The sequence below is a fragment of the Haemaphysalis longicornis genome, unplaced genomic scaffold (genome assembly GCF_048455015.1).
Source record: "Haemaphysalis longicornis isolate Haplotype H1 unplaced genomic scaffold, Haemaphysalis longicornis Haplotype H1 scaffold_12, whole genome shotgun sequence".
Classification (NCBI taxonomy): domain Eukaryota; kingdom Metazoa; phylum Arthropoda; class Arachnida; order Ixodida; family Ixodidae; genus Haemaphysalis; species Haemaphysalis longicornis.
In genome coordinates, this window is record NW_027526225.1 from 24706364 (window position 1) to 24730601 (window position 24238).

The 24238-nt window shown below is 52.6% G+C and overlaps 1 protein-coding gene across 1 annotated transcript in view; it reads right to left on the reverse strand.

Annotated features, from left to right (window-relative positions):
* The window catches only part of LOC144161894 (phospholipid-transporting ATPase ABCA3-like), a 93188-nt gene that overhangs the window by 27719 nt on the left and 41231 nt on the right, over positions 1-24238 (reverse strand). Inside the window, exon 4 of the mRNA XM_077692456.1 lies at positions 10430-10552. Coding sequence (XP_077548582.1) covers positions 10430-10552 — 123 coding nt within the window. The remainder of the gene's footprint in view (positions 1-10429; positions 10553-24238) is intronic.

Sequence of the window (24238 nt, forward strand, 5' to 3'; positions counted from 1 at the left end):
CTTAAGGGCCCAATAAGGCATTACATAAGGGGGGTGACATACAGCAGTAATAACAACAAAAAATTGCTTCAAAAATGCAATATAATCAGTCGGAATTCCAAAAAAATATAGAAAAGACCGCAACAAATATTCACAGAGCAAACACATTGGAAAAGCAGTACTTTTTACGCAAGCAAGAGATTACAATGACTAAAATTGGTTATCGGTTTCAAGAAAAGCAAGTAACGCAGTTTGGAAAGTTGACTGCAGAGAGTGTGCGACAACGCTAGCAGGTTGTGAATTCCACTCATTTATTGACAAAGCAAGAGGGGAAAATTGGTGTTTCTTTGTGCGTGTTTCATGATCTTATGATCATGATCGATTGACTGCTTAACGGGTGTCTTGTGGCTTAACGGGTGTCTTGTGGCTTCGCTTGCTTTCTGATAATCTGACTGCCGAAGAATGCCTTCAAATTTCTCTAGATGTTCGTACCGCTGAAGAGCCTCTGAGACGTTTTTTGCTTCATGCATCATTTCGGCTTACATCCGCGGTCAGCTACCTAAGTTGACTTGTCGTCGAGCTCACGCGTTCCTGACGGTGATTGTTTCGCTTTAATTCAATCATTTTATTACACACCCTTGTGCAGAAAAACATTGGCGCAAAATATCTGGGCTCGTAGCAATGGTGCTAGTAGTGGGCCCATGCAATACGTTTATACACAAACACGAACTTTCGCCTATTTTGAACGTACTCCTTTCTCGCGATCTGGCACTGCCGCGTACGGTTGTAACTGTTGCTGACACCACGGTATGCACACCTGTCCTCAATTTTGGCACTTCTCACAGGTTTGCCTGAAGGCAATGTTGTATGCTACATTGTGCCTGATAGGTTACCAGGAAGTTTTCGTTTTCAGCGGGGAACAAAGACTACATTCTGATAACACAGGTAGTTGAGTTCCATCCGATGACTTTTAGATGCGGAGCATCTCTTGTTCAGGGGCATGTCACTTGTCCGTGCCCCGTCCTCAGCGCCTCTGATGTTGATTGTGGCAGGATGCCCCTAGAGATTGGCCAACCAAAGAATCCATCACGAGATAGCTTCGCGTTCAACCACCATCGTCACCTTCACGTAGGGGAACCGCTGAATAAAAAGAAGGATAAGAAGACAAAGCTGCGAAGAGGAGGGCGTGCACGTTGCTAATCCATCACGACATAGCTTCGCGTTCAACCACCGTCGTCATCTTCCCGTAGGGGAACCGCTGAAGAAGAAGAAGGAGAAGAAGACAAAGCTGCGAAGAGGAGGCCGTGTACGTTGCTCTCAGCCGGTGCATCAACGTAAAAAGCCTTTACCTCCCCAACGCTTGAAAGAAACACACACAGCGCGCAAAAAAACAGGACGAAGAACGGATGGATGTACAACACAAGTACATCCCTCCGTTTTTCGTCCTGTTTTTTTTTTGCGCGCTGTGTTTGTTTCTTTCAAGATGATTTACCAACTCGCCCAACTTTCGGTGTTACTTCACCAACGCTGCCGAAGACTACCGACTCTACCACACAGACGACAACATCGACAAGAACAGGATGGAGGAGCCTACACACCGTCACACAACAGTACTTGCGTGCCTTTGCCACTGGTGTGGATCTGAACGCGGAATTCCCTCTGGCGCCACTAAACACCAAATCCCTCAACATAACCGCAACACAATGGAACCACACGGAACCCCCATGATGCTTCGCATCCTCATCAGGGTTCTCTAAGGGAAGATGGTATAAGTTTTTTTGAGCAGGATAGTGTCCAATTTTCCTATATGATGTGGTACCGGGGTTCTCGCACCCGGCCGTGGTTCCCCAGGAAGACACTCAGCCCCCTCAATCACACGTTTACTGGGAGTCCCACTCCGCCAAGGTCTACTGCTCAGCCGATTCGGATACGCACCACTAGCCCAGCCCAGTCCGCCATGTTCTAATCCCGCTCATTTCGCACCAAATCTTCATCCTAACCCGGGACATGTCCATCCCGTAGGATTCTCCCCCGAAACCCTTTTGCCGGGTTCACAATCTGGCGCCAAATGAGGTACCGGGGTTCTTGCACACGGCCGCGGTTTCCGAGAAAGACACTTAACCCCCTCAATCACGCATTTACTGGGATTCCCGCTCCGCCAAGGTCTACTGCTCAGTCGATCCGGATGCGCACCACTAGCCCAGCCCAGTCCGCCATGTTCTTATCCCGCTCGAGAGACAGGTGCAGTGTGTGTAGGAAAGGACCGGCCAACCGGTGGCACATCATGTGGGACTGTGCCACCGACCCAGACGGCGCGCACTTCGAAGATTATCCGGAGGAACTCTAGAGAGCCACCAAATCTACAAGCAAGACAGACCAGTCATGGGCCGTCCAGCAGGTCTTCGCCGCGCTCGAAAGGCACAGGCGCCGTAAAACGGGCTTGTGACGAGTAGGGTCGCAGAAGAAGGCGCGACGCCAGGCCACGTCGACGCGGAGCCGTAACCCATCTCCTGCCTACTGCAGGGTTTGTTTGAATAAAGTCCTTTCCAGTCCATTTCACGCCACATCTTCATCCTCACGCGGTACATCTCCATCCCGTGGGATTGTCCCCCGCCACTGTTGCGGGGTTAACACAAAGGCAAGCTCCCGCTGTTCACTGTCATTTGATCTCATACTATAAAATCTTTGACTTCGACAGCCGTCATCTTGGCCAGCCTACAGCTATTAGGCATTGTGGAGACACCGTAGACGCCAGTCCTGTCCACTGGCACTTATACAGTGCATCCGGTGCTGGAAGACTCATTATTCAGAACAAGGCCGAAACGTTGCTCCGCGAGGACATCGTCGAACCCTCGACCAGTCCCTGGGCGTCACCTGTTGTATTAGTTAAGAAGTACGGCAGCTGGTGCGTCAACGTGTATTTAGTAAGATGAGGAGAAAGGTAGTTTATCTGTTACTACGCGTCGAATACGCATTAGATTGTCTCCCGGGCGCGTTTGTCATGTGTTTGTCATGTGGCGTTGGTCACGTGTCTGGGCACCCCCGGAGAGGGGATGCACCAAAACCCCCCAAAAAGTGAAAGAAAACAACAAAGGTGTGCAGTGTTCAAACCAAAGGAATGTATAAAAACCGATCGCTACAGTTTGCTGTGAACACGGTCCGCTAAGGGCGCAAGGCATGCATTGTTTCCAGCAATGCTTGAACCTCCTAGATTTACGCAGAAAAACTGCTAACTAGTGTCCGGGTAACAAGAGCGGTTCAAAGTGATGTGCTGCATGGAGGAGGTAGCGTAAAGTTAATGTCATGACAATCAGCAAACGAAAGGGGAAATGTCGGAGAAATGGAAACTTTCGCATGGTGAATGGCAAACTAAGCTTTTCCTTTCCGGTATACCATCCTTGCCCTTGCGCTCTCACTATAGCAATTCCTCTCAGTGCTTTGCAAAGCGAGGTAATACAAGTGCATGCAAGTGTGACAAAGGTGCAGACGACGTGCCTGTGGGTTAGCTAATGCCGCCGTTGTGATCATAAGAGAACAGACAGATAGACAAAGGACTTTATTAAAGGTCCTGAGGGACTATCCTGGATGGCCTCTAGGGGTCTTCTTCACGTAGTCGCTGGCCACACCCGCGCAGGAGGTGAGAGTCCTTGGTCTTCCGCCCTCTCGCAGGCCCTCTGGACAGCCATGAGTTGCTTGTGCGGATCGTTGCTCGAGAGAGCGCTCGTCCATTCGTGCTCGGTGCTGTAGTCCGTGGCCGTACGTAACGCAGGACATTGCCAGAGCATGTGTTTAAGATTGCAGTAAGCCTCTGAGCAGTTAAGGCAATTAGGTTCAATGGAAGGCAGGATAAGCCTGAACCTGCTTCTAGTCGGAAACGCATTCGTCTGCAGCATTCGGAAAGCTATGGATTGTGGTCGTGTGAGTTTGGGGTGAGGTAATGGGAGTGTCCTCCGGGATAGCTGATAGTGGGAAATTATTTCATGAAAAGTGAGCAAAGGGTCTCTGTACTCGCCCAGCCTGTCACTCGGGATAGCGTTGGGACCGGCGCGGCACGTGAAACCTCGCGCACGGTCGTTAGCTAACTCGTTGACGTCGGGGATTTCTGGGTGTACTGTGTGTCCCATGTCCGCGGCGAACCATGTAATGCTATGGAAGGCTTCTTCGCTGCGTGCGGTGAGAATTTTGGCTGCGTCCGTAGCAATCCTCCCCAACAGGAAGGCCCTGGCCGCGGAGCGAGAATCCGTATATACGTTGGGCCGTGACAAGTCTTGCATTGCTTGAGCTACCGCCACTTGTTCGGCTATGACTGCAGTCGGTGCTTTGATGGTCGCCGCGGATAGAACGGTCCCTGCGAAGTCCATCGCTACCGTCGTGAAAAGTCCGGGGGTTGCATGCTGGGCAACGTCTACAAACGCCGTTTTTGTGGGGTTCTTCACCGCGTGTTGTAGCAGGGCTCGCGTTCTGGCTGCGCGTCTTCCCTCATTATGCTGCGGATGCACGTTCCGTGGGATAGGCTCAACATGTATGGTTTCCCGTATATGTGGGGGGAGCTGGACGGTATGTTTCTCCAGGTCTTCCGCTCTATAGCCGAGGGTGCGCAGGATCTGGCGACCCGCTCTCGTTGTGAGAAGACGTTGTGTCTGGGCAGTGATCTGTGCTTCGATAACTTCATCCAGGGTACTATGCACTCCGAGAAGTTCCAACCTTTCGGTGCTTGCCGTGATGGGGATACCCAGGACTCTCTTAATGCTCTTGCGCATAAGTGTATTGATCTTTGTTTCCTCCGCTTTGGACCAGTCAAGTGCCGCTGCCACATAGTTTATGTGGCTCATGAGGAAAGCGTGGTATAATCTAAGCAGGTTGCTTTCCGTTAGGCCTCCACGTCGGTTGGATACACGAATGATGAGTCTTATCATGTTTTCTGTTTTAGTGGTGAGCTTCTCGATGGTTTTCATATTGCTGCCCTGTGCTTGTATAAGGAGCCCAAGGATACGAATACATTCCACTTTAGGGATGGGTTGGCCATTCTTTCTATGTAAGCTGATGTCCGTGTGCTCCGGTGGGGGCATGCCGCGTCCGCCTTTTCGGGAGGACCGGTAGAGAAGAAGCTCAGATTTGGAGGGTGAGATGTTTAGTCCCGTTCCTACCAGGAAGCTTTCTGTGACCTCAAGAGCTTGTTGTAACCTCTGTTCGAAGTCGGCGTCGGACCCGCCTCTGCTCCACACCATGATGTCATCGGCGTAGAGCGCATGGTGTACCCCTGGAATTTGTGCGAGTTTCTCCGACAGCGTCTTCATTGCAATGTTAAATAACAGTGGCGAGATGACTGCCCCCTGTGGTGTGCCTCGTGCTCCCAGAGTGTACTCGGCAGACTTGACGTGCCAAATTTTCAGTGTGGTCTTCGTGTTCCGGAGGAAAGATCGAACATAGTTGTGAAAATTTTTACCCAGGTTCAACTGTGATATGGCTCGCAGGAGATACTTGTGTGAGACGGTATCGAAAGCCTTAGTAAGGTCGAGGGCAAGGATGGCTCCCACGTCCTTGGTGTGACGGTCGATGATTTGGTGCTTGATCATTAGCATCGCATCCTGGGTAGAGAGACCTTGGCGAAAACCCAGCATGTTATATGGGAAAAGGTCATTGCTCTCAATATATTGAGATATGCGGTTGTGTATAACATGCTCGATGACCTTTCCCACGCACGAGGTAAGGGAGATAGGTCGGAGGTTCTCGGGTGAGAGTGGTTTTCCGGGCTTGGGAATGAGGATGACCGACGCCAGCTTCCAGTCATCAGGCACCTCTCCCGTGTCCCATACGCGGTTGGCTTCTTTGGTGAGTAGCTCGACCGAAGCGCTGTCAAGGTTGCGTAGTAGTTTGTTGGAGATGCCGTCGGGCGCTGGGGTCGACCCCCCGTTTAGTTCTTGTAAGACTGCCCATATGTCCTGTACAGTGAAAGGGGACTGGAGTTTTGTGATGTCAGTACCCTGATAGTCTGGGTAATCTGCATCATCAGCTGGGCCCATGGAGAGATATCGATTAGCCAGATCCTGTAACAGAGCTGCATCGTCGATACCCGCCATCTTTTGCTTGTGGATGATGCGGTCGATTGCGAGTCGTTGATTCCCTTTGTTCTCTGAGTCATCGAGAAGATGCTTTCGGAGGTCCCATCGGCCACCTACCCTTATTCTCCCGTCCATTAAGGCGCACACTTCCGTCCACTGCTGCCGTGCAGGCTCCTCCGAGTGCCTGTTGATTTCTCTGTTGAGTTCGGCTATCTTTCTGCGGATGCGTCTGTTTAAACGCTGTGTTTTCCACCGAGCGAGGATGGATTCCTTTGCCTCGAGTAGGTGTGCTAGGCGGGCGTCCATACGGGTAACCTCTAGGCACGTCTCGCTGCATCTCGACGCTGCTTGTACATCCTCTTTGAGTCGTGCGAACAGACTTGCTGTGTCCTCGTAGGTTGTGTGATCACCGCTGCGGAGCTGCCTGAAAGCGTCCCAGTCTGTGATTTTGAAGGTCCGTTTCGGGCGCGTTTTAATGGGGACCGTGACTGAGGTTATGTAGTGGTCGCTACCCAAGTTCTCCTGGAGGTTGGCCCAGGTTTCACCCGTGATGTTCTTGGCGAAGGCAAGGTCCGGGGTGGTGTCTCTTGCGACTGACGTACCAATCCTCGTGGGGTACTGTGGGTCTGTGAGCAGCTGCAGAGAGCAGTCTGTGGTTGCCTGTAGGAGGCTGTCCCCTTTCTTGTGAGATTTATGTCGTGGATATCCCCATGCTGTGTGACGTGCATTAAAGTCTCCAGCGATAATGAGCGGTTTATTCTTCGCCAGGGCGCTCGCTTTGTTTATGAGAGCCTTGAAAGATAGGTGGTAGTCAGAAGGTGCGCTACAGACGTTTAGTATGAGTAGCTGATCACGCATCTGGCTATTCGGTATAATTTCAACCATGATTGCCTCGATACGGGAGTTTCCCAGGTTAATCTGGTGTTCTTGGAAGGAACAGTGCCGAGCGACAAGCGTTGCAGTGCCGCGTTGACCTTGTGGGTGTGATGCCACAGTACGAAAGCCCGGTAAGACGGGCGCGTCGCAGAGGGTTTCTTGTAATAAAATGACGTGCGGTTGCCTTGTCTGTGCTGCAATGTACTGCTGAAGCGTTGTTCTGCGTTGTTTGAAACTGGCGCAGTTCCACTGCCATATTGTTAGTTCTTCAATGGCGACTGGCATGATGGTAGGTATGGTCTGTTACTTCCGTCACGCCCGTTCGCGCATGTGCTCGACCGCTGGGTTCTTCCGGGGATAGTTTCATCGGGCTGCTTGGGCGAAGAGTGAGTTTTGCGCTTTCTAAGGTTGCAGTTCTCTGAGAGTATACTGCTAGAGTGCTTTCAACTGCCGATATTCTTTGGTAAACCATGGCCATATCGTCGGACATTGTCTTGATCGTGACTGTTAGTGTGGTTAGCGTTTCTTCGATTGTGCTTTTCGGAGTATCGTGTGGCGCGGCAGCCTTACGCTTTGCTACCTTAGCTGAAACCTCTACTTGAGGAGATGTGGGGGGTGAGACTTTCTCAGCGCGTAGTGCCTCATTCTCTGCCTTAAGTCCAGCGTTTTCCTCTTGGACCTGAGTTAACGTTTTCATAAGCTTCTCTAGCTTGTCAGTGACGTGATCGTGTTTCTGCGACATTTGTCTGTTCTCAGCGACTAACTGGTCTACTCTGGGGTCGTTTACATGCTCTGGCAAAGGCCCTGGCGTTACCTGTTTTTTATCTTGCACCGTGCCCTCTTTGACCTTGTCCGCCCACAAAGAGGAGGTCTGGAGGTCCTGTTGCCCGGATCTTCCTCGAGACTCGGACCGGCGGCTGGCCCGGAACCGTCTTCTGGACTGGGCGCAGCTCTGGCGGGAATGCGACCGGCCCTTGGAGACGCTGCGTCTTCGGCTGCCGGGAGAGGGCGAGCGCTCTCTCCTGAGGGCGCTCCGGCGTTGCCCAGCTGGCGTGGACGATCGGTCTCGCCAGGTGACGTCACTGCTGGGATGGCGCGACTGGCCTCCAAGCTGCTGTTGTCTGCGCCGGCTGCAGCTGCGTTGCCGTCGGCGTTGACGCACGACGTACGGCACCTGGAAGCGGTGTTTGCAGGTCTTGCTGCCCGTTGGGTGTGCGCCTCCGCACATCGCACACTTTGGAGTACACGGGTGGCCTTCTGAGGGGGATTTGATTCCGCAGTTTTTGCAGGCGTCGGAGTTTGGGTTCACGCACACATCTGCACGGTGACCGGGTTGACCGCACGTGTAGCACACGTCGTTCTGTCTCTTGAAAAACGAGCACCGGACCATGTAGATCCCGAACATGACGTGGCGGGGCACTCGCATTCCGTCGAGTAGTAGTACCACCGTCTGCGAGGTCTTGATTCTCTTAACTTCCAAGATGATCGGATTCCTTTTCGTTTACAAAAAGTTCGTGCAGTTGAGTTGCGCTGAGGCTCGCGTCAATGCCACGAACGACTCCCTTGCTTGTGTTGTCGGGGGCCGCAATGTATGCGGCCACCGCCTAGCTCTTGCTCTCGAGATGAATGTGCTGTAACTTGGAGTACGCTTCGGCATTTCCTCTGATGGCGTTGCATTGACGAGGGTGTTTTGCACCACATTGGGGCATATAATGTCGGCTTTCGCTGCTTCGGGAGCAATGCCGGCAGCACGCACGAACGCTTGCATAATCGCGTAGTGGTTCACTTTTCTCACATCAAGGCCGTCGCACGGCCGAACAATGATTCGGACGTGTTCCCTCGGTAATCGGGGAAGCCGTGATGCCGTAGCGAGGCGTTTCATTGCCCCTCTCGGGTCCGCTGTGCGGCGGCTGACCCGTGTGCCGGCACCCGCGTGAGCAACTCTGTCGGGAACGTGCAATTCCGACCTCAGTTTACGCTTTTTCGCAATAGCGGCGTTCCATCCCGGCCCGCGTGCTTCCTCGGGAGTGATTTCCGTGCTTTCCACCATTTCTACCTCGGGCATGATGAACTGGACAAGGCCTTCCCCGCCGACTAGCCGGGCGTTAGGCCTAGCCGGTTAGGCCTGGCAGTTGTTCGGCGTGGTCGCTTCGAAGATCTCCAATAAGTTCCGAGAGAGAAGAAGAGCATTTCCACGAAACACGTGGCAGGCTTCGCAAAATGAAACAAGCAGGCAGCAACACATTCTTCTCAGGCGTAGTGGCCGTGTTGGCGAAGGCCGCGTTAATAAGTATTGTTGGGATCGGCTGAAGGGTAAGTACACAAATACGTGAATATTAGCGATGCATTTCAGTCTCTCGCGGCGAAGCTACCAGAGATAGCGTCGTACTCCCGCCATTTCAACGTGGCCAACTGGTGGTGAGTGCTAACAGCAGTGGTTGCGCGTAATGGGGCATTCATGTTGGAGCGGCTGGAGATGAGCAGCTAGAACTCCAGGTTTTGAAGTGGAAAAACATGTACCACCTCCGTATCACCTCCCTTCCAACCACACGGCCCCCACGTGCCCCGTTGCCAACAGGGACCCGCTGTCCCCTGCATATCCATATTTATCAACCTGTGTGTAACCTAACACGCAACACGTTATTATGAACATACACCCTTCCACTTTGATCTGTATCGACACAAGCGTAGTGTTTTTTAACATGCTGGAATTGAAGTTGTGCACATAGACCTACTCGAACTCCCTTACCACGTAGTCACATTTGTCTAGCGCTGCGTTGCTAGCGGCATCATGGGCGTGATCAAGTGGGTGCCTAACTTTTTTCCCACCTCCCTCTCTTCGCATCAGTGATTGACGGTCCTCCCCTTCGAAATAAATAATATATCGTTGAATGAATACCTTCTCTCGTGCCACGGAAGAGCAAGCCATTGTTTCATGCTTTTCACGTAAATACGTTAGACGCTCCTTAGGGCGAATTCTGTTAAGACGAATTTTATGGCTAAAAGGGAGCGCACTTCTGCTCTCCGGTATTATCCGCACCAGAAAAAAATGTTCACTCAGGACGAACAAATTATCACGGTACCATCGAGTGGGTCTTCACGGAAGTTCAGTGTATTTTAATAGGTATCCGGAATACCAGCACTTCGTGGGTGGAAAAGCGGTTGTTTGGTAGTTCAGCAGGACACCCGCCCGCATTGGCGATGAGCAGGAATATTTGAGCTGTTCTCAACGCGTGTAATAACGTCTGTATGTCGCATTTATAGGTAAATAAATACAGGCACCAGTAGGGGTCTTCAACGATGAGGAATCAGAGGAATGGAATTGAACTTCCCGGCCATTGCTTGAGTGGTAATGGGAAAAATATTTGCATTCTGCGGAATTCAAAGGATTATAATGGCGGAATGGTCTACTTCTTCGGAACAGCATCTCAACGAAAAGGGGCTGCCGATTTCGCAACCCTGCTTCCTACTCTACACCATAAGCACTGGTATTGTCCTGTTGACTTTCTTACCTTCGTAAGGTCGTGGGTTACAATCAAAGGCTTGGCTTCAGGTGGCATCTTCTCAAAGCGCATAGGATCTTTTGCTTGCTTCCCGGCTTCAGTGACGGCCTCTCGTGGGAACCAGTAGCTGGGCTAAGGAAACAAGTGTAGTATACGTGATATAGCAATAAGGCTCAAGGTTGTTAAATGAATATTTCAGAAAAAGAAGGTTTACAAATTTTTGAGTATTTCCTTTCTGCAGCAAGAACTATGTTGCAGGCTTTACACTGCAAAACCCGAAGTGGCTCTAGTGTCGGGAGGTGTGTATTACTTAGACGTTAAGAAAACCTTAGAACATCTTTTTCTCCCAGGCGACGTCCCGCGCGCTTTTCATTTGGAAAGAAAAGGGCTAATTGAGAATGGTTGATGCACCACATGAAAAATGTTTTGCCAACGCGAAAAGAGACAACCTTTTCTTCGTGTTGGCTTTCGCACGTTCTAGAAACACTCCGACACTTTCTGAGGTAAGGCACTTTGCCCACGAGTGGAAGTCCGCTGTGAGTCGTATGCAAGGGGCTCTTTAAAAACTCCAGCGAAGTCCTAGTAGGTCTAACTTTTCTTATGAGGTCTAGACAACCACAACACAAAAACACAACAACTAGTAGGGCTAAAGTTTTTTTTTTCTGAACGCGTTTCAGAATATTATGACTATGACTATGATTATGAATATATTAACCGCTTGGCTTTCGAAGGCGCTGGGGCACGCCGCGAAGAACAGCGTTACTGCGGAATGCCCTGTTCCTCTACTTGGGTCCAGCGAGCGAGCTGCGACGACAAGGCGAGCGCCTAAAGTGCTCTGCACTTAAAATAGCAGAAGTTGGAGGGACGAGACGACCGTGCGAAGTGAAATTTGACTTATCGGCTGACATTTCTCAGGGTCATTTACTCGTGCTTGGGCAGGTAGCCGGCCACGTATAAAGACGCCGTTGTAAGTGCGGCACATCTGTTTCAACAGGGACAAAAAGAAAGAGCGAACCAACCTTGTGGGTAAATAGGAGGCGACGCGTTGGAACACAGCTGCATGGGTTGAGTACACAGTGGCGGCATTCCTCGGGACAAGTGACGATTGCAATCGCAACGGTGCTTATTGTCAGGTCCTTGTTATATTACTCGCCGGCTCATGTGCACAAGCACGAAAGCCCATGCTCAAGTTTCACGACTCGTCGGCTCTAGTGATCGACATGCCCCAAGACTGCACGGGACAGGCCATGGCGACTCCAAACGCGTCACTGTCAAGCAAGAAAAATAGCTGCCCAGTTTTTAGTGCAAGTTCTCCGAGGAATTTACTTTCGCACGTCCAAGCGAGTGGCCGCAAAGGAAGCGGCGGTTTGAACATATTTCCATCGTGGATGGCGTAACCTAGAAATGTGTGGTGGAACAAGTCTACGCAGTGCTCTACTCCTTGGGCGACAAAGGAGAGTGCATTATTCGTTGCCTCTTTCAAGTTTGCATTGGAAGAGAACAACAGCTACAAAGATGTTTTGCTGGCGTTACAGGACGATTTTATAGTTCGAGGAAATGTGCAGGATAGGACGAGGTTCTTCAGAAAAGAACGCCGGGAAGGAGAAGGTGTCGAAGAATTCGCCATAGCGCTACGCCGACTACCCAAGTTGGACAGTTTTGGTGAATTGTACGCCGACATATTCCGGGACTGGGTAGTAGGGGGCGTCAGGGACCGCAAGCCGTCGCAACAAATACAGCTGGACGCGGAGTTGACCGTACAAAAGGCCGCCTCCATGAAACGAGTCTGACGTCGTAAAAGAGCACGCTGCTACGCTCCAGGGCCACACGTAGAGGAACGTAGATTGTGTCTGACGGCCTCGTAAAGCAACTGTATCTGCAAACAATCGAAAAGGGTGTGCAACACGGAATAAGAAGCCGCCTAAATTCGACGCAAAGCAGTAAATGTTGTGTGGCTACTCGCAGCCTTCTACTAGGAAGTGCCCTCCACAAAAAGTTTACACCATCTTCCTGTGAGGGGAACCATGGGGTAGATGCGACGCATCGAGGGTTGCCGTTGCGTTTCCGTTATGTTAGCGATGTCAGCGTGTGGATTGCTGTTGTTGTGTATCCTATTTACGCAGCATGTTCAACCCCGATGCGTCGCATCTACCCCATGGTTCCCCTCGCGAGAGGATGGTATAAATTTTTAACCGCGCGCAAACTGCGCGCTAACGCACAGCTGACACGGCGACGGGAGCGAGCTCAGCCGAGCGCAAGCTGCGCGCTGACCGCGCTGACGCACAGATGGCGCTGCGGTGAGAGCGGCGGAGCGCGAAGCTGCCGCGGCGAGGAGAATGGGGGAGGGATGCGGACTACGCCGCGACAACGACGCGGGACAGGGCGAGTTAAAGAGATGCGTTGCATCTAAAAGCGACATCCAACAATTTCAGCCTCAAGAGAAATTTTGCTCGTGTCTGGAAATGAAGAGCGTCAGCCGACGGGATCGTCGGTAGCAACGATAAATTCCTCAGAGCTGTCTCATTTAGCTGGGACGACCAGTAAATGGCTATTGTGGACATCAATGGCTGGCCCGTGAAACCTAAAAGTAAGCACTGGAGCTTATGTGACCGTGATTCATCTGAAAACGTATCGCAGATATTTCAAGGCCGTCCATCTCCAGAAGCCAGAAAAGGTTTTGAAGGTACCCAGTTAGCGATAACGTCCTCTTTCGGCCCCGAAAATGGCAGGCATATAATACCAGGATACGCTCTCGAAAGGAAACACCTGCGTCGTGGATGGTCTTCATATGCCTCTCCTGTAAAAGAAAGCTAGTGAAAAATTAGGCGTTATGAAACGTCGTTGTCAGGTTGTCATTCACAAAAGTTAAGCAGTCAACCCACACGACGGGTTGTCGAAGTTCACCTATGGTCTTGGTAAAATTACGCTCGCGGGCAGGATCAACCTTTAAGAAATAGCTGTACTGCTAGCATTGAGTAGTCATCGAAAAGTTTTCATAGCATTATTACCCACGGCCAAGGCAAAACTTCAAGACATGTTTGAACTGGACGTTATCCAGCCAGATGAGGAGCCAACGGAATGGTGTTTTGGAATAGTAATTTTGCAGAAACGTGATGGAAATGTACGCATACTCGTATACCGGGCAGGCCTAAACAAGTTTGTAGAGTCAGAGGTTCAACCTCTGCCTGTCAGCGAGCATGTACTTGGGCAACTTGCCGGAGCTCCGTATTTCTCCAAAGTCGACCCCAATCAGAGTTTTGGGAGTTCGAGAGTACGGAAAAGTCTCGGCGCATTACCACCTTCATAACGCCGTTCAGCAGATACCGATTTAAGAGGTGACCTTTTGGTATAAATTGAGTGCCAGAATTATTGCAAAGATGTCACAGTTTCTGGATAAACTCGAAGGCATCGTGCGTAACACGACTGATAATCTGATCTATGGTAAGAGGGAAGCTGTGCACAGCGCGCTTTCGGAGCGGTACTGGAACAATGCAGCAAAAATGGCCTGAAGTTGAATCGTGAAAAGTGCGAGTTCAATGCAAAAAGGGTAAATTCCTAGGACTCCCCGTTCATAAACAAGCAATTTATGTTTACCCTCGAACGGTGCATGTTAATACTGATATAAGACGCTGTAAAAAATTCAAACATTCAAATAGAGAACTACATTATGAAGGTCTTTCCCGAACATGTTAGTAATAGCTCCCCCAATGAGCGCTGTTCTAAACGGGAAAATCGAATAGCCCTGGACACCATCTAAAGAGAAAAGCTTCTGACTGTTGAAGACAAAACTGCCGGAAAGTCCACTTCCATCACTATTCACTACAAAGAACGTCACAGTACAAAAACAAAACGGCAGATAGACGCATCCGCAACAGTCGGAGGGCTCAGGCAATCCGAGAAGCACGTGCGTACGAGGAAATGCAAACTTGGCCGGAACTTCCTGTGTGTGAACAGTAGCATCGAAGACGTCGCGACATATATGGAGAGGTGACGACAGGGGTTGCAGCCAGGCGATGGGCCCCTTGTCGGCAACTGGATACTCCAGGCGACGGGCTGCAACTGGTAATGTTGCTAAAGGGCGGCCGACGTAAGCCGCGAATACCGTATTGGCAGTAGCGAAGGACGCCGACAATCTATGCAAACAGGCGGACTGAGGCGGCGAACGACGCCATCTCGGCGAAGGCGAAGCCGCACCTGAAGATATGGCAGACATGCCAAAGCGGGCGGGGAAGTTGGACGGTCGCACGGAGACAGCGAATGGACACTGAGTGAGTCCGTTTTTTTCGTCTGCTGGAGCGCGATCGCACCTACCCTAGAAGCTCCCATATAACCCGTGATCACGCGGTTTGCCGAATAGAATACGGACGAACAACGTGAGCCTGTAATGCGTAATGAAGATGAAAATTCTCTGGGGCAGAGTCCGCCCAAGCCACCGACATCGGAAGCGCAGATGCGAATAGAACAACTGAAAACGCAACTCAAAATCACACAGGAGCGACGGATGACCCTTCAGTGGCTCCTCCAGTTATAAAAAGTGAAAACGACCCGCGAACCAGTCATGAGCTACGCCGAATCGGGTGAGCAGGACAGACGCGGCAAACTCCCGCATTTTTTCGGGCTTCTCTCGGCAGTAGTTCCACAATTATCTTCATCAGCGGGAACGCCGACACGGTTTGAGGTGGTGGAGAACACGCTTGAGTAATGCGCTGCACCGAAATAGTTTGGAAGGAAACTGCATTTCCGCTTATAGCGAATAAAGCTCCCTTTCGACTGGAGAGCAATTTAGAAGGCGGCTTGTTGTCACCGCTCGCTCGATCTCGGTTACTGTGCTACGCGGCGAAAGTGACGCGGCATTACTCCCCAAAGGGGGCGCCACTTAGCAGCCGAGCAGTGCGGACGTGTTCCACGAGCGCTCTGTTTTTTTCGCTAATTGCGCCGGTTAACCAACTTGGATTCTAATGAGAGTGCATCGACCGTGTGTATGAAGTTACGTGGACCATCGGGATACCCGATTCCGAGGTAGGGGATCATTTTTTCGACAATTAGAGCCGATTTTGTGGCCCGCGAGGAGCACTCGTCGCTAAGCCTAACGAACACCCGGCCTCGGCCGTGGTAGGACATAGGCCTAAGACGGCTCCACGGAGTCTCGCTCGCCAAATTATAGCTACTAAAGACCCTGTCGCTAATTGGAAGACCGGACACTGACCTAAAATGTCGACCGTTATGAGAATCGAAGTCGACGGCGAAGAAATATCGCCAGAGCAAGTATCCAAAGCGCTGGGGTTGAAAATCGCCGGCGAGAAACTCAGGCAAAAAGGCGAAGAGAAGCTAAGCCTAACGCCAAGTAAGCAGGCAGGCCAAGATGGCGCCGAGGCCACCAACGGCGACAGCCAACGTGGCGGAGCCCTCGGGGGCGCCACCGGCGAAAGCCCACGTCACCGGAAGACGGGGAGTGTAAACAAGGGGAAGTTGCTGCGGGCCGCCCGCATGCCGGACCTTCCAAAAGAAGACATCAAGATTGTGATGAGACCCCGGGGCGGCCTCCAAGTAGGACAAGTGTCCCGAGTGGAGATCAGCCGAGCCATCGCCTTGGCGGCGCAAGTCGACAGGACCGAGGCCAAGAACGACGTCATTTGCTCAAATCGTGAGCAGAACATCGTTGTCGTAAACACACCGAAGAGGGAGAATGCCGACAAGTGCGCCCAGGTGGAGCGCATCGTCATCAACGGGATGGTCCACGAGGTGAGCGCGTACGAATCGGCGCCCCACGGTACAGTCAAGGGAGTCATACGGGGCATCCCGCTAACGGACACCGCCCAAGAAATACAAGAGCTGGTGGTCCACGAGCACAACCCGACGGCACTTCAGGCGAGCCGGATTGGCAAGACCAAGTCCGTCGTCATCGCCTTCACGGGGCCCAAAGTCCCAAACTACGTCCGCTACGGGAACCTGCTGATGGAGTGCTCGGTACACCGCAAGCAGATAGACGTCTGCTACCAGTGCGGCCGCGTCGGTCATCGCATGGACGTGTGCCCCAGTCCCCAAAACCGCATATGCCGGGGATGCGGCATCGCCAACCCGGACGCAGAGCACACCTGCATCCCCACGTGCGGCCTGTGCGGCAGCACACACCTCACCCCCGACCGAGCCTGCAAGGCACGATTCAAGACACCGTACGTGGTACGACGCCGGCGCTGGGAGCGCCGCCGGGCGGAAGACGAAGAGGACCCAAGAAACAGAGGTCCTACAGGGTGACCCCAACGTAGCAGCTCTTCGCGGAGCCGCTCGAGAACACCAACCCGCAAGGGCAAACACCAGATCCGCCAACGTTCCCTGCCCCGAGACGCCCCAAAGGGGGCTGGCCGGACGCCATCGGCCGGCCCCCGGGGCCGCCGCTGGGAGACGGTGGCTAGAGGCGGCAGCCGGAGCAGGAGCGGGACGGCAGGAGTCCCGTTCGAGATCCAGGTCCAGGTCGAGAGCCCGGGGCGGATCAAGTCGACGGAGGAACGCCGAAAAAAAGGTGGGCTGGACCGACAGGTCTCCCGTCGCTCTCGCTAACGAGAAGGAGTTTCCTCCTCTCAAGACCCCTCCCTTCCCACCCCCCGCAACCATGAATCAAAACACCGAGACTCGGAAAGAGTGCGGCGAGTGCGCAGAACTCAAAAAGCTCATAGAAAAGCAAAACACTCAGATCCAATTGCAGAACATGCAAATCAGGGCACTGATGGAGAAAATGGATGCGCTAGCTAGCGCATCCGAGCTAGGCAGTCGAACCAAACGAAGCGTCCGGGGACGCTAACGCAAAGCGCAAAGTGCACGAAGGGACCCACCCTCGTCTAGTATCGCGCCAGGAGAGGCGAGCCCGTCCACGTCGGCGCAGCCGAACCCAGAGGAGATGGACGCCGAAATCTCGAGGCGCGAGGAGACGGTGACGCCACAGTGTAGTCTGAAACAGCAACCGCCGCAAGGGGGCGACATGGCAGCGATCCTAGCGGCCATCAATCAAATTACGGAACAGTACGGCGTCATTCGAGCCGAACTGCAAGCTATGGAAACCCAGGTGAAGGGCATGTCAATCAAGCAAGAGCGGCAAGCCGCCAAGATGGCCGCAATGACCGCAAAGAGCCGATTTGCGGCCTTGAAAAAGGGTCGCACCAGTAGAATCAAGGAGACGGTTGCGAGCAGACGCGGCCGCGTAACTACTTCGGACGAAGATGAGCCCAAACCGTAAGAAGAGATCCTGCGGGGGGGAGACAACGTTAATTTATCAATGGAACTGCAGGGGCATCCGCAACAAGGCTGCCGAACTTCAACTACACATTGACGGTCTTGACCAGAAGCCGGACGTGATTGCGTTACAGGAGACGCACAGCAGACCCAGACTACCGGGATACGTGTCCTACACGGACCCGACGGAAGGGGGCATGGCGATCCTGGTGCGCAACAACGTGGCGGCAGCAACCCAGCACCTCACGGCTCAAGAGGGCTGCGAGCACACCCTGGTCGAGATCCACACGAGAACCATCGAAAGCAGCGGAAACCTGTTCGTGATGAGCGCGTACTGCCGACCGTCACGCAGGAAGTACGACTTTGACAAGATGGTGAGCCAGGCGAAGCAGTTGGCGGGGAGCAGGCCGCTCCTGATCCTCGGTGACGTCAACGCCCCGCACACCACATGGGGCTACAAATTTCAGTCCAAACGCGGAAAGGCCCTTGCGAAGGCGATGGAAGACCAGGAGATGGCACTCCTCAACGAGCCGGGCGTTGCGACTCGAAGGGATAACAGCGCGAGCCGCGACACCGTACCGGATCTGTCATGGCTGGCGGGATCCTTAGACGCAACCTGGCGCAATGAGGAGGTCGACCTCGGATCGGATCACAACATCCTCAGCGTAACAATCAAGGGACCCAGCGTCCGGGCCGCCCTCGGCAAGGCCAGAATCACCGACTGAGACCGCATGCGCAAGTGGACGGAAAAAGCGGAGGAGACTCCCGAGGAAGAAGCGGAGGACACCAGCCAAAGGACGTACACGGAGTCGGCGAAAGAGCAAAAAACTGCGCTCGATAAGTTCACGCAGGTAGTGACCACAACGGCACAGACACCGTTCGTCGATGCCAAACTCGCACACATGTGGGCGGCGCGACACTCCCTCACGCGGAGGTGGAAATGCCAGAGACGCAACAAGAAGCTGGTCAAACGCATAGCGCTGCTCAACAAGCAAATCTCCGAATACGCCACCAAGCTGTGCCGCGAAAATTGGATGAGCACCTGCGACGGACTGCAGGGCAAGCTGTCGGCGCGAAGGACCTGGTGCCTGCTCAGACACCTGATCGACCCGCTAAGCAGCAAGTCTGCAACCAATCGCAACCTCACCAAGGTGTTGAACGTCTACGGAGGAGACGGTCAGAGACTCATGGCGGATCTCGAAGCAAGGTATCTGAAGACGGAAAAGGGACACTTCCCGATACCTGAGGAGTATGGTGGACCGGAAAATGCTAAGATGGACGAGCCCTTCATCATCACGGAGCTGCTAACGGCAATTGACGAAAGCAACAAGAACAGCGCGCCCGGCACGGACGCCATAACATACAAATTACTGAACAACATGAGCGATGCAGCAGCTCACGAGCTCCTAAGGCACATCAACAGAACCTGGGAACGCTCGGGGCTGCCCGCAGAGTGGAAAGAAACCGAGGTGAGGTTCATACCTAAACCGGGCAAGCCTCTGACGATCGAGAACATGCGACCGATCTCGCTAACATCCTGCGTGGGCAAGGTCATGGAGCGCATGGTCCTCAGAAGACTCGAAGGATTCCTGGACGAGACGGGCCAGATGCCGGCGACCATGTACGGGTTCCGTCAGCACCTGTGCACGCAAGACGTCCTCGTCCAGCTGCACGAACTGGTGATCAAGAAGGCATCCAGACACGCACCACGCGGTATACTGACACTGGACCTCAAGGGGGCCTTTGACAACGTGTCACACTCCAGCGTGCTTGAGAACTTGCGCAAGACGGGCTGCTGCTGCAGATTGTACAGTAACGTCAAAGACTTTCTGACAAAGAGAACGGCGACCATCCGGATAGGAGAGGAACAGTCGGAGCCAATAGAGCTCGGAGATAGGGCCACCCCTCAGGTATCGGTCTTGTCGCCTCTGCTCTTCAATCTGGCCCTCCTGCCCCTGCCCCAGTTACTAAACAAAATCGAAGGCGTCGACCAGGCGTTCTGCGCCGAAGACATAACGGTGTGGACGAACCGCGCGGGGTCCGATGCCTGGGTGGAGGAAGCCTTGCAGAGAGCGGCAACGACCATCCACGAGTACGCAAAAACATGCGGCCTGAGCTGCACCCCACAGAAGTCGGAGATACTCATGGTGCAACCCGGCAGACCGAAGAAAGAGCCGCCGCCGAACGTGGTGGTCACCATCGAAGGAACAGAAATCAAGCCCACGCAGCAGATCCGGATCCTAGGACTCCTGCTTAGGGACGACGGAAAGGCGTACGCAGCTGTCAACAAGATCAAGACAACGTCCGAACAAATCTTAAGCATGATCCGCAGGGTCACCAACAAGAACCGAGGCATAAAAGAAGACGACGCCCTGCGCCTGGTCCAGGCGTTCGTCGTGTCGCACATCACGTATTCCGCCCCGTACCTCCAGCTAACAAAGGCGGACCGAGAAACGCTGAACACGGCGATCAGGAAAGCGGTAAAGCTCGCCATGGGCTTGCCCGTCCACTCGTCTACGCAGAAGTTGCTGGGCATAAACAAGCATAACACGGTGGAAGAACTGGTGGAAGCCCACCTTTCCAACCAAAGAATACGGCTCAGCCGAACCGAGCACGGCCGGGCCGTTATGCGCAAGGTGGGATGGAATATCCAACCGCAACCGACGACGGAAACGCTACCCCAGGAATGGAGGGATGCAATAAAGACTAAACCGCTCCCCAGGAACATGCAGCCGGGGAGAAACGACGAGAGACGCTCCGCGAGGGCCAGAACACTAGCCCGGCAGCTGGAAGAGGACCCGGAGATTTTATACGCGGACGCCTCGCTACCCAAACATGGAACCAGAGCGACGGCGGTCGTCACCACCATCGACAGACTGGTCACCAGCGCGTCAATCAGAACGACGAACCCATCCGAAGCCGAAGAACTGGCCGTGGCCCTCGCCCTCGCACAGCCGGGAGCGAAGACAGTGGTCACGGACTCCAAAATGGCCTACGCAAGCTATCGCAAGGGAAGGGTCTCTCCTGCCGCACTAGCGCTTCTGTCCAGACGCAGGCCACCGGGACGAGCCATAGAGCTCGTGTGGGTGCCGGCTCACTCGCAGGTGGAAGGCAACGAACTCGCCGACCACTACGCCCACGAACTGACCAACCGGGCCGAGGACGAGCCGGGACTACCACGCCCCGTCACGAGCTACAGACACATTACCGAGCTATACAGGGAAGGCAGGTGTAGGTTCCCCGGACCTCACCGGCACCTCAACAGGAACCAACAGACGATCGTACGCAGACTACAGGCGGGGTCGCTGGCGCATCCCGTCCTCTTACACAAAATGTACCCGGAGGAACACGATATCAAGTGCCCGTTCTGCAAGAGCAAGGAAGGCACCCTGGCACACGTCATAGCTGAGTGCACTCAACTCAAGAACCCCCACCACCCCTTCCCCCCAACTTCCCCAACCCGAATCCCCGAGAGCGATGGGCGACCTTGTTGTCCAGCCCCGACCTGACGACCCAACTAGCGCTGGCAGTCAGGGGCCAGGAGCTGCTGGATGCATATGGGACCCGCGAAGAAGGTTCCACCCCATCTGGTGCCTGCGTGCACTAACCACCTAATGGGCTCTATTAAAGTTGATTCTCTCTCTCTCTACTCCCCAAAGCAGAGGGTTCCAAAAGAAACTAGCTTCTCCCTCGATTCCGCCTTCCGGCCAAAAGTTAAGGGGATACTTGAGCAGGAGGTTCTATAGGCAGAACATTTCATAACTCTTGAAATCATTGCCACTGGTCATACGAACATGTCCCAGTGAGGTAGCACAAAACAGTACACGCACACTTGAGGAAAATATTAACCGTAAGTTCCCTCGTCCATTTACTAAAATTGCTGGTTGGGTTGGTGCTTACAATAGTAGGCCAAAAACATGTCGCCGCGAAAGGAAAAAATGGCAGCATCTCCACTAAGTGGATGATGGCGAGGGTGCGGAGTACGGGGACTCGAAATGACATCCAAGTTGCACCCCGAAGGACGTCCGATTTGTGCCCCGACCGTCATTCGATTTGAGCCGTGAGTTGAACATTGATTTTTCCCTAAATGAAACCGCAAGTCATGGCTCAAATAAAAGCTCGCTTGATTTTCGCTTTATGGTGGTGTGCGCACAGACGGACGAGGACGGAAATTGTGAGGTCCTACTGTACTTCGCACAGCTACAGTCTAGGGAGTAAGCCGTTTGACCCTCGGGTACTAACTCACGGTCGTAGCCCAATACGTAAGACGACTGACACTAACTCTGTCTGGTCTACCAGACACAGGCTGAAATCCGGCCGGTGCCTCTAATTTTAAATGCAGAGCATTTCTTTAACTCACATGTAGCGTCCGCCGTCCGTCCGCAACAGCTCAGCGCGCAGGTGCGCCCTCTCCCCCACTCCTCCTCTCCCGCATCACGCTACCCTCCTCGCTCTCAACAACAGGTCCGCACCCCTCCCCCTACACTATATAAAAAAATAATAGTTATCGGCGCCTGGTTTCGATCCCACGACCCTGTGGGCGGAACGCGAGGTACATGGTGCTCTTCCCACTGCGCCACAAAAGCGACACAGAATCACAGGGTACGAACGCGCCTTATATCCTTGACTCATTCAAACTACGTCAAGAAGCTGCTGATACACGGCAGCAGTTGCATCGATCTCGTCTTCAGCAGTTGCTGCAACGCACGACCACTGCTTAAAGACCCCTTACAGTACACTTTAGCGACCACGAAGCCGTCGTTCTCAGCGTCCAATACAACGACAACAGCAACAAATAAATAAATAACGACTTACAACAACCTACTCTATGCCTTCACTTCTTGCGTCACACAAAAAAAGAAAAATTGGGCCCATCTCTCCACGAGGGGGGACTCGAGTCGCAAAATCACGAAAGTAATAATTAATATATGAAAGAAATAATAACAATTAATAGTAATAAGCAATAATAGTTAACACATTCACTACCACCCCACCACTAACTAACTAACTAACTAACGTTAACGCATTAACTAACGTTAACGCAATACACCCACCCCCTACGCGACGCATTTACTCGAGTCCCCCCTCGTGGGGAGATGGGCCCTTTTTTGCGATTGTATATGCTATGCGCATGGACGTGGACAGTCACTGTGCAGTCCTAAGGTACTCCGCAGCTAAAAATCAACGCACTTCGACTCGACCTAAAAGTTATCCTAAGTGCCGAGCAGCGGTTCACCACGGGGGTGTGGTGTCCTTCTCCGCTCTTTCTCACCCTCTTACCCTCTCTATACTAGTCCTCTCTTGAAGAACTGGACAGAGGTTTTTTCAATGCAAATAAATTCTCCTGCTAAGGCATTGCTCGCGCGCCTTATGCTGGGAAAGCTCGCATCTTCCCTTTATCCTTTTATTGTTCCGCCTAGAACAAGAAAGTGCTCTGCTTTTCATAGTTTGTTACTACATACACTAGAAAGGAATCTCGTGCTAGCGTCTCTGCGGGTAATATCAAGGCCGTCTCTGAAGTCATGGGCGGCCATTATACCCTGACCTCGAATTAGTTTAGTCATTGGTTTGGATGGAAACGTTTTTGTGGCTGTATATTCGATCACAGCGCCACAAACACGCAAAGAATGGTGTGTTACACATGTGGAAAATAAAACAGGCTGTTTTAAAGCTAAGCAAAAAGGAAGTAAAGCGTATTTTTGGCGGAACGATTATGCCTACTATTCTGCAGGCCAAGCTGGTAGTTAATACTGAGGGTGTCTTTGCATCAACGACTCGCCACAAAAACTACACAACGCGCTCTTCGATGAATATGACGACAATTACAGCACCACAACTATGCAAAAACAATGATAGTGAAGCCTAAAAATGCGTCCAACAATGCTCTCCTACTTTAGCTTCGCCACTCAAGCCTTGCAGGTGAGTTCAAGCTTCCCTGAATGCTTTCGGGTACCATTGTGAAAACCAATTCAACGAGTATTCCTAACGAAATGCACCCGGGGACGTCTGGTAATTACACATATTCTGCCTTAAATCACCTGAAGTTTCCTTTTCGCTAAATTCTGGGGACATGTATGACAAGAGCCAGCGCTTCCACTAGTTTCAGTCTGTTCTGCTTATATAAAGTTCTTTTTCAGGTATCCTTTTATTTTTGTCCGGAGGGCAGAATGGAGGCACAAGCGTGTATTTTTGTTCGAAGCCTCGGTTTGGTTGGGTTCCACGGCGAGACTCTGTTTGGCTGCGTGACACTGCGCGTGGTGTGGCTAGTTAACGTGACAGCGAACGAGCTTCGAGGGCGATCACTGCGAAGGCGGCAAAATTTGATTGCATTCGACAAACCTTTGTACATTCCATCAAGAGAGGAGCAACACAGGGAGGCAAAGGGCGGGACGGGTGGTAGTAAAGAGTGAAGAACGGCGGTACAGCAACTCTGCTGAGTCTCTGCTCTGCACTTCCGACAGATTTAATGCCAAGTGGAAATGAATGCCTGTGTTTTTTTCCTATTAACGTGGCTCACGATATCTCAGCATAGCGATTATGAGGTAGCGAGACCACTTACGCAGCTTACAAAGAAGGGAATCGTAAACGATA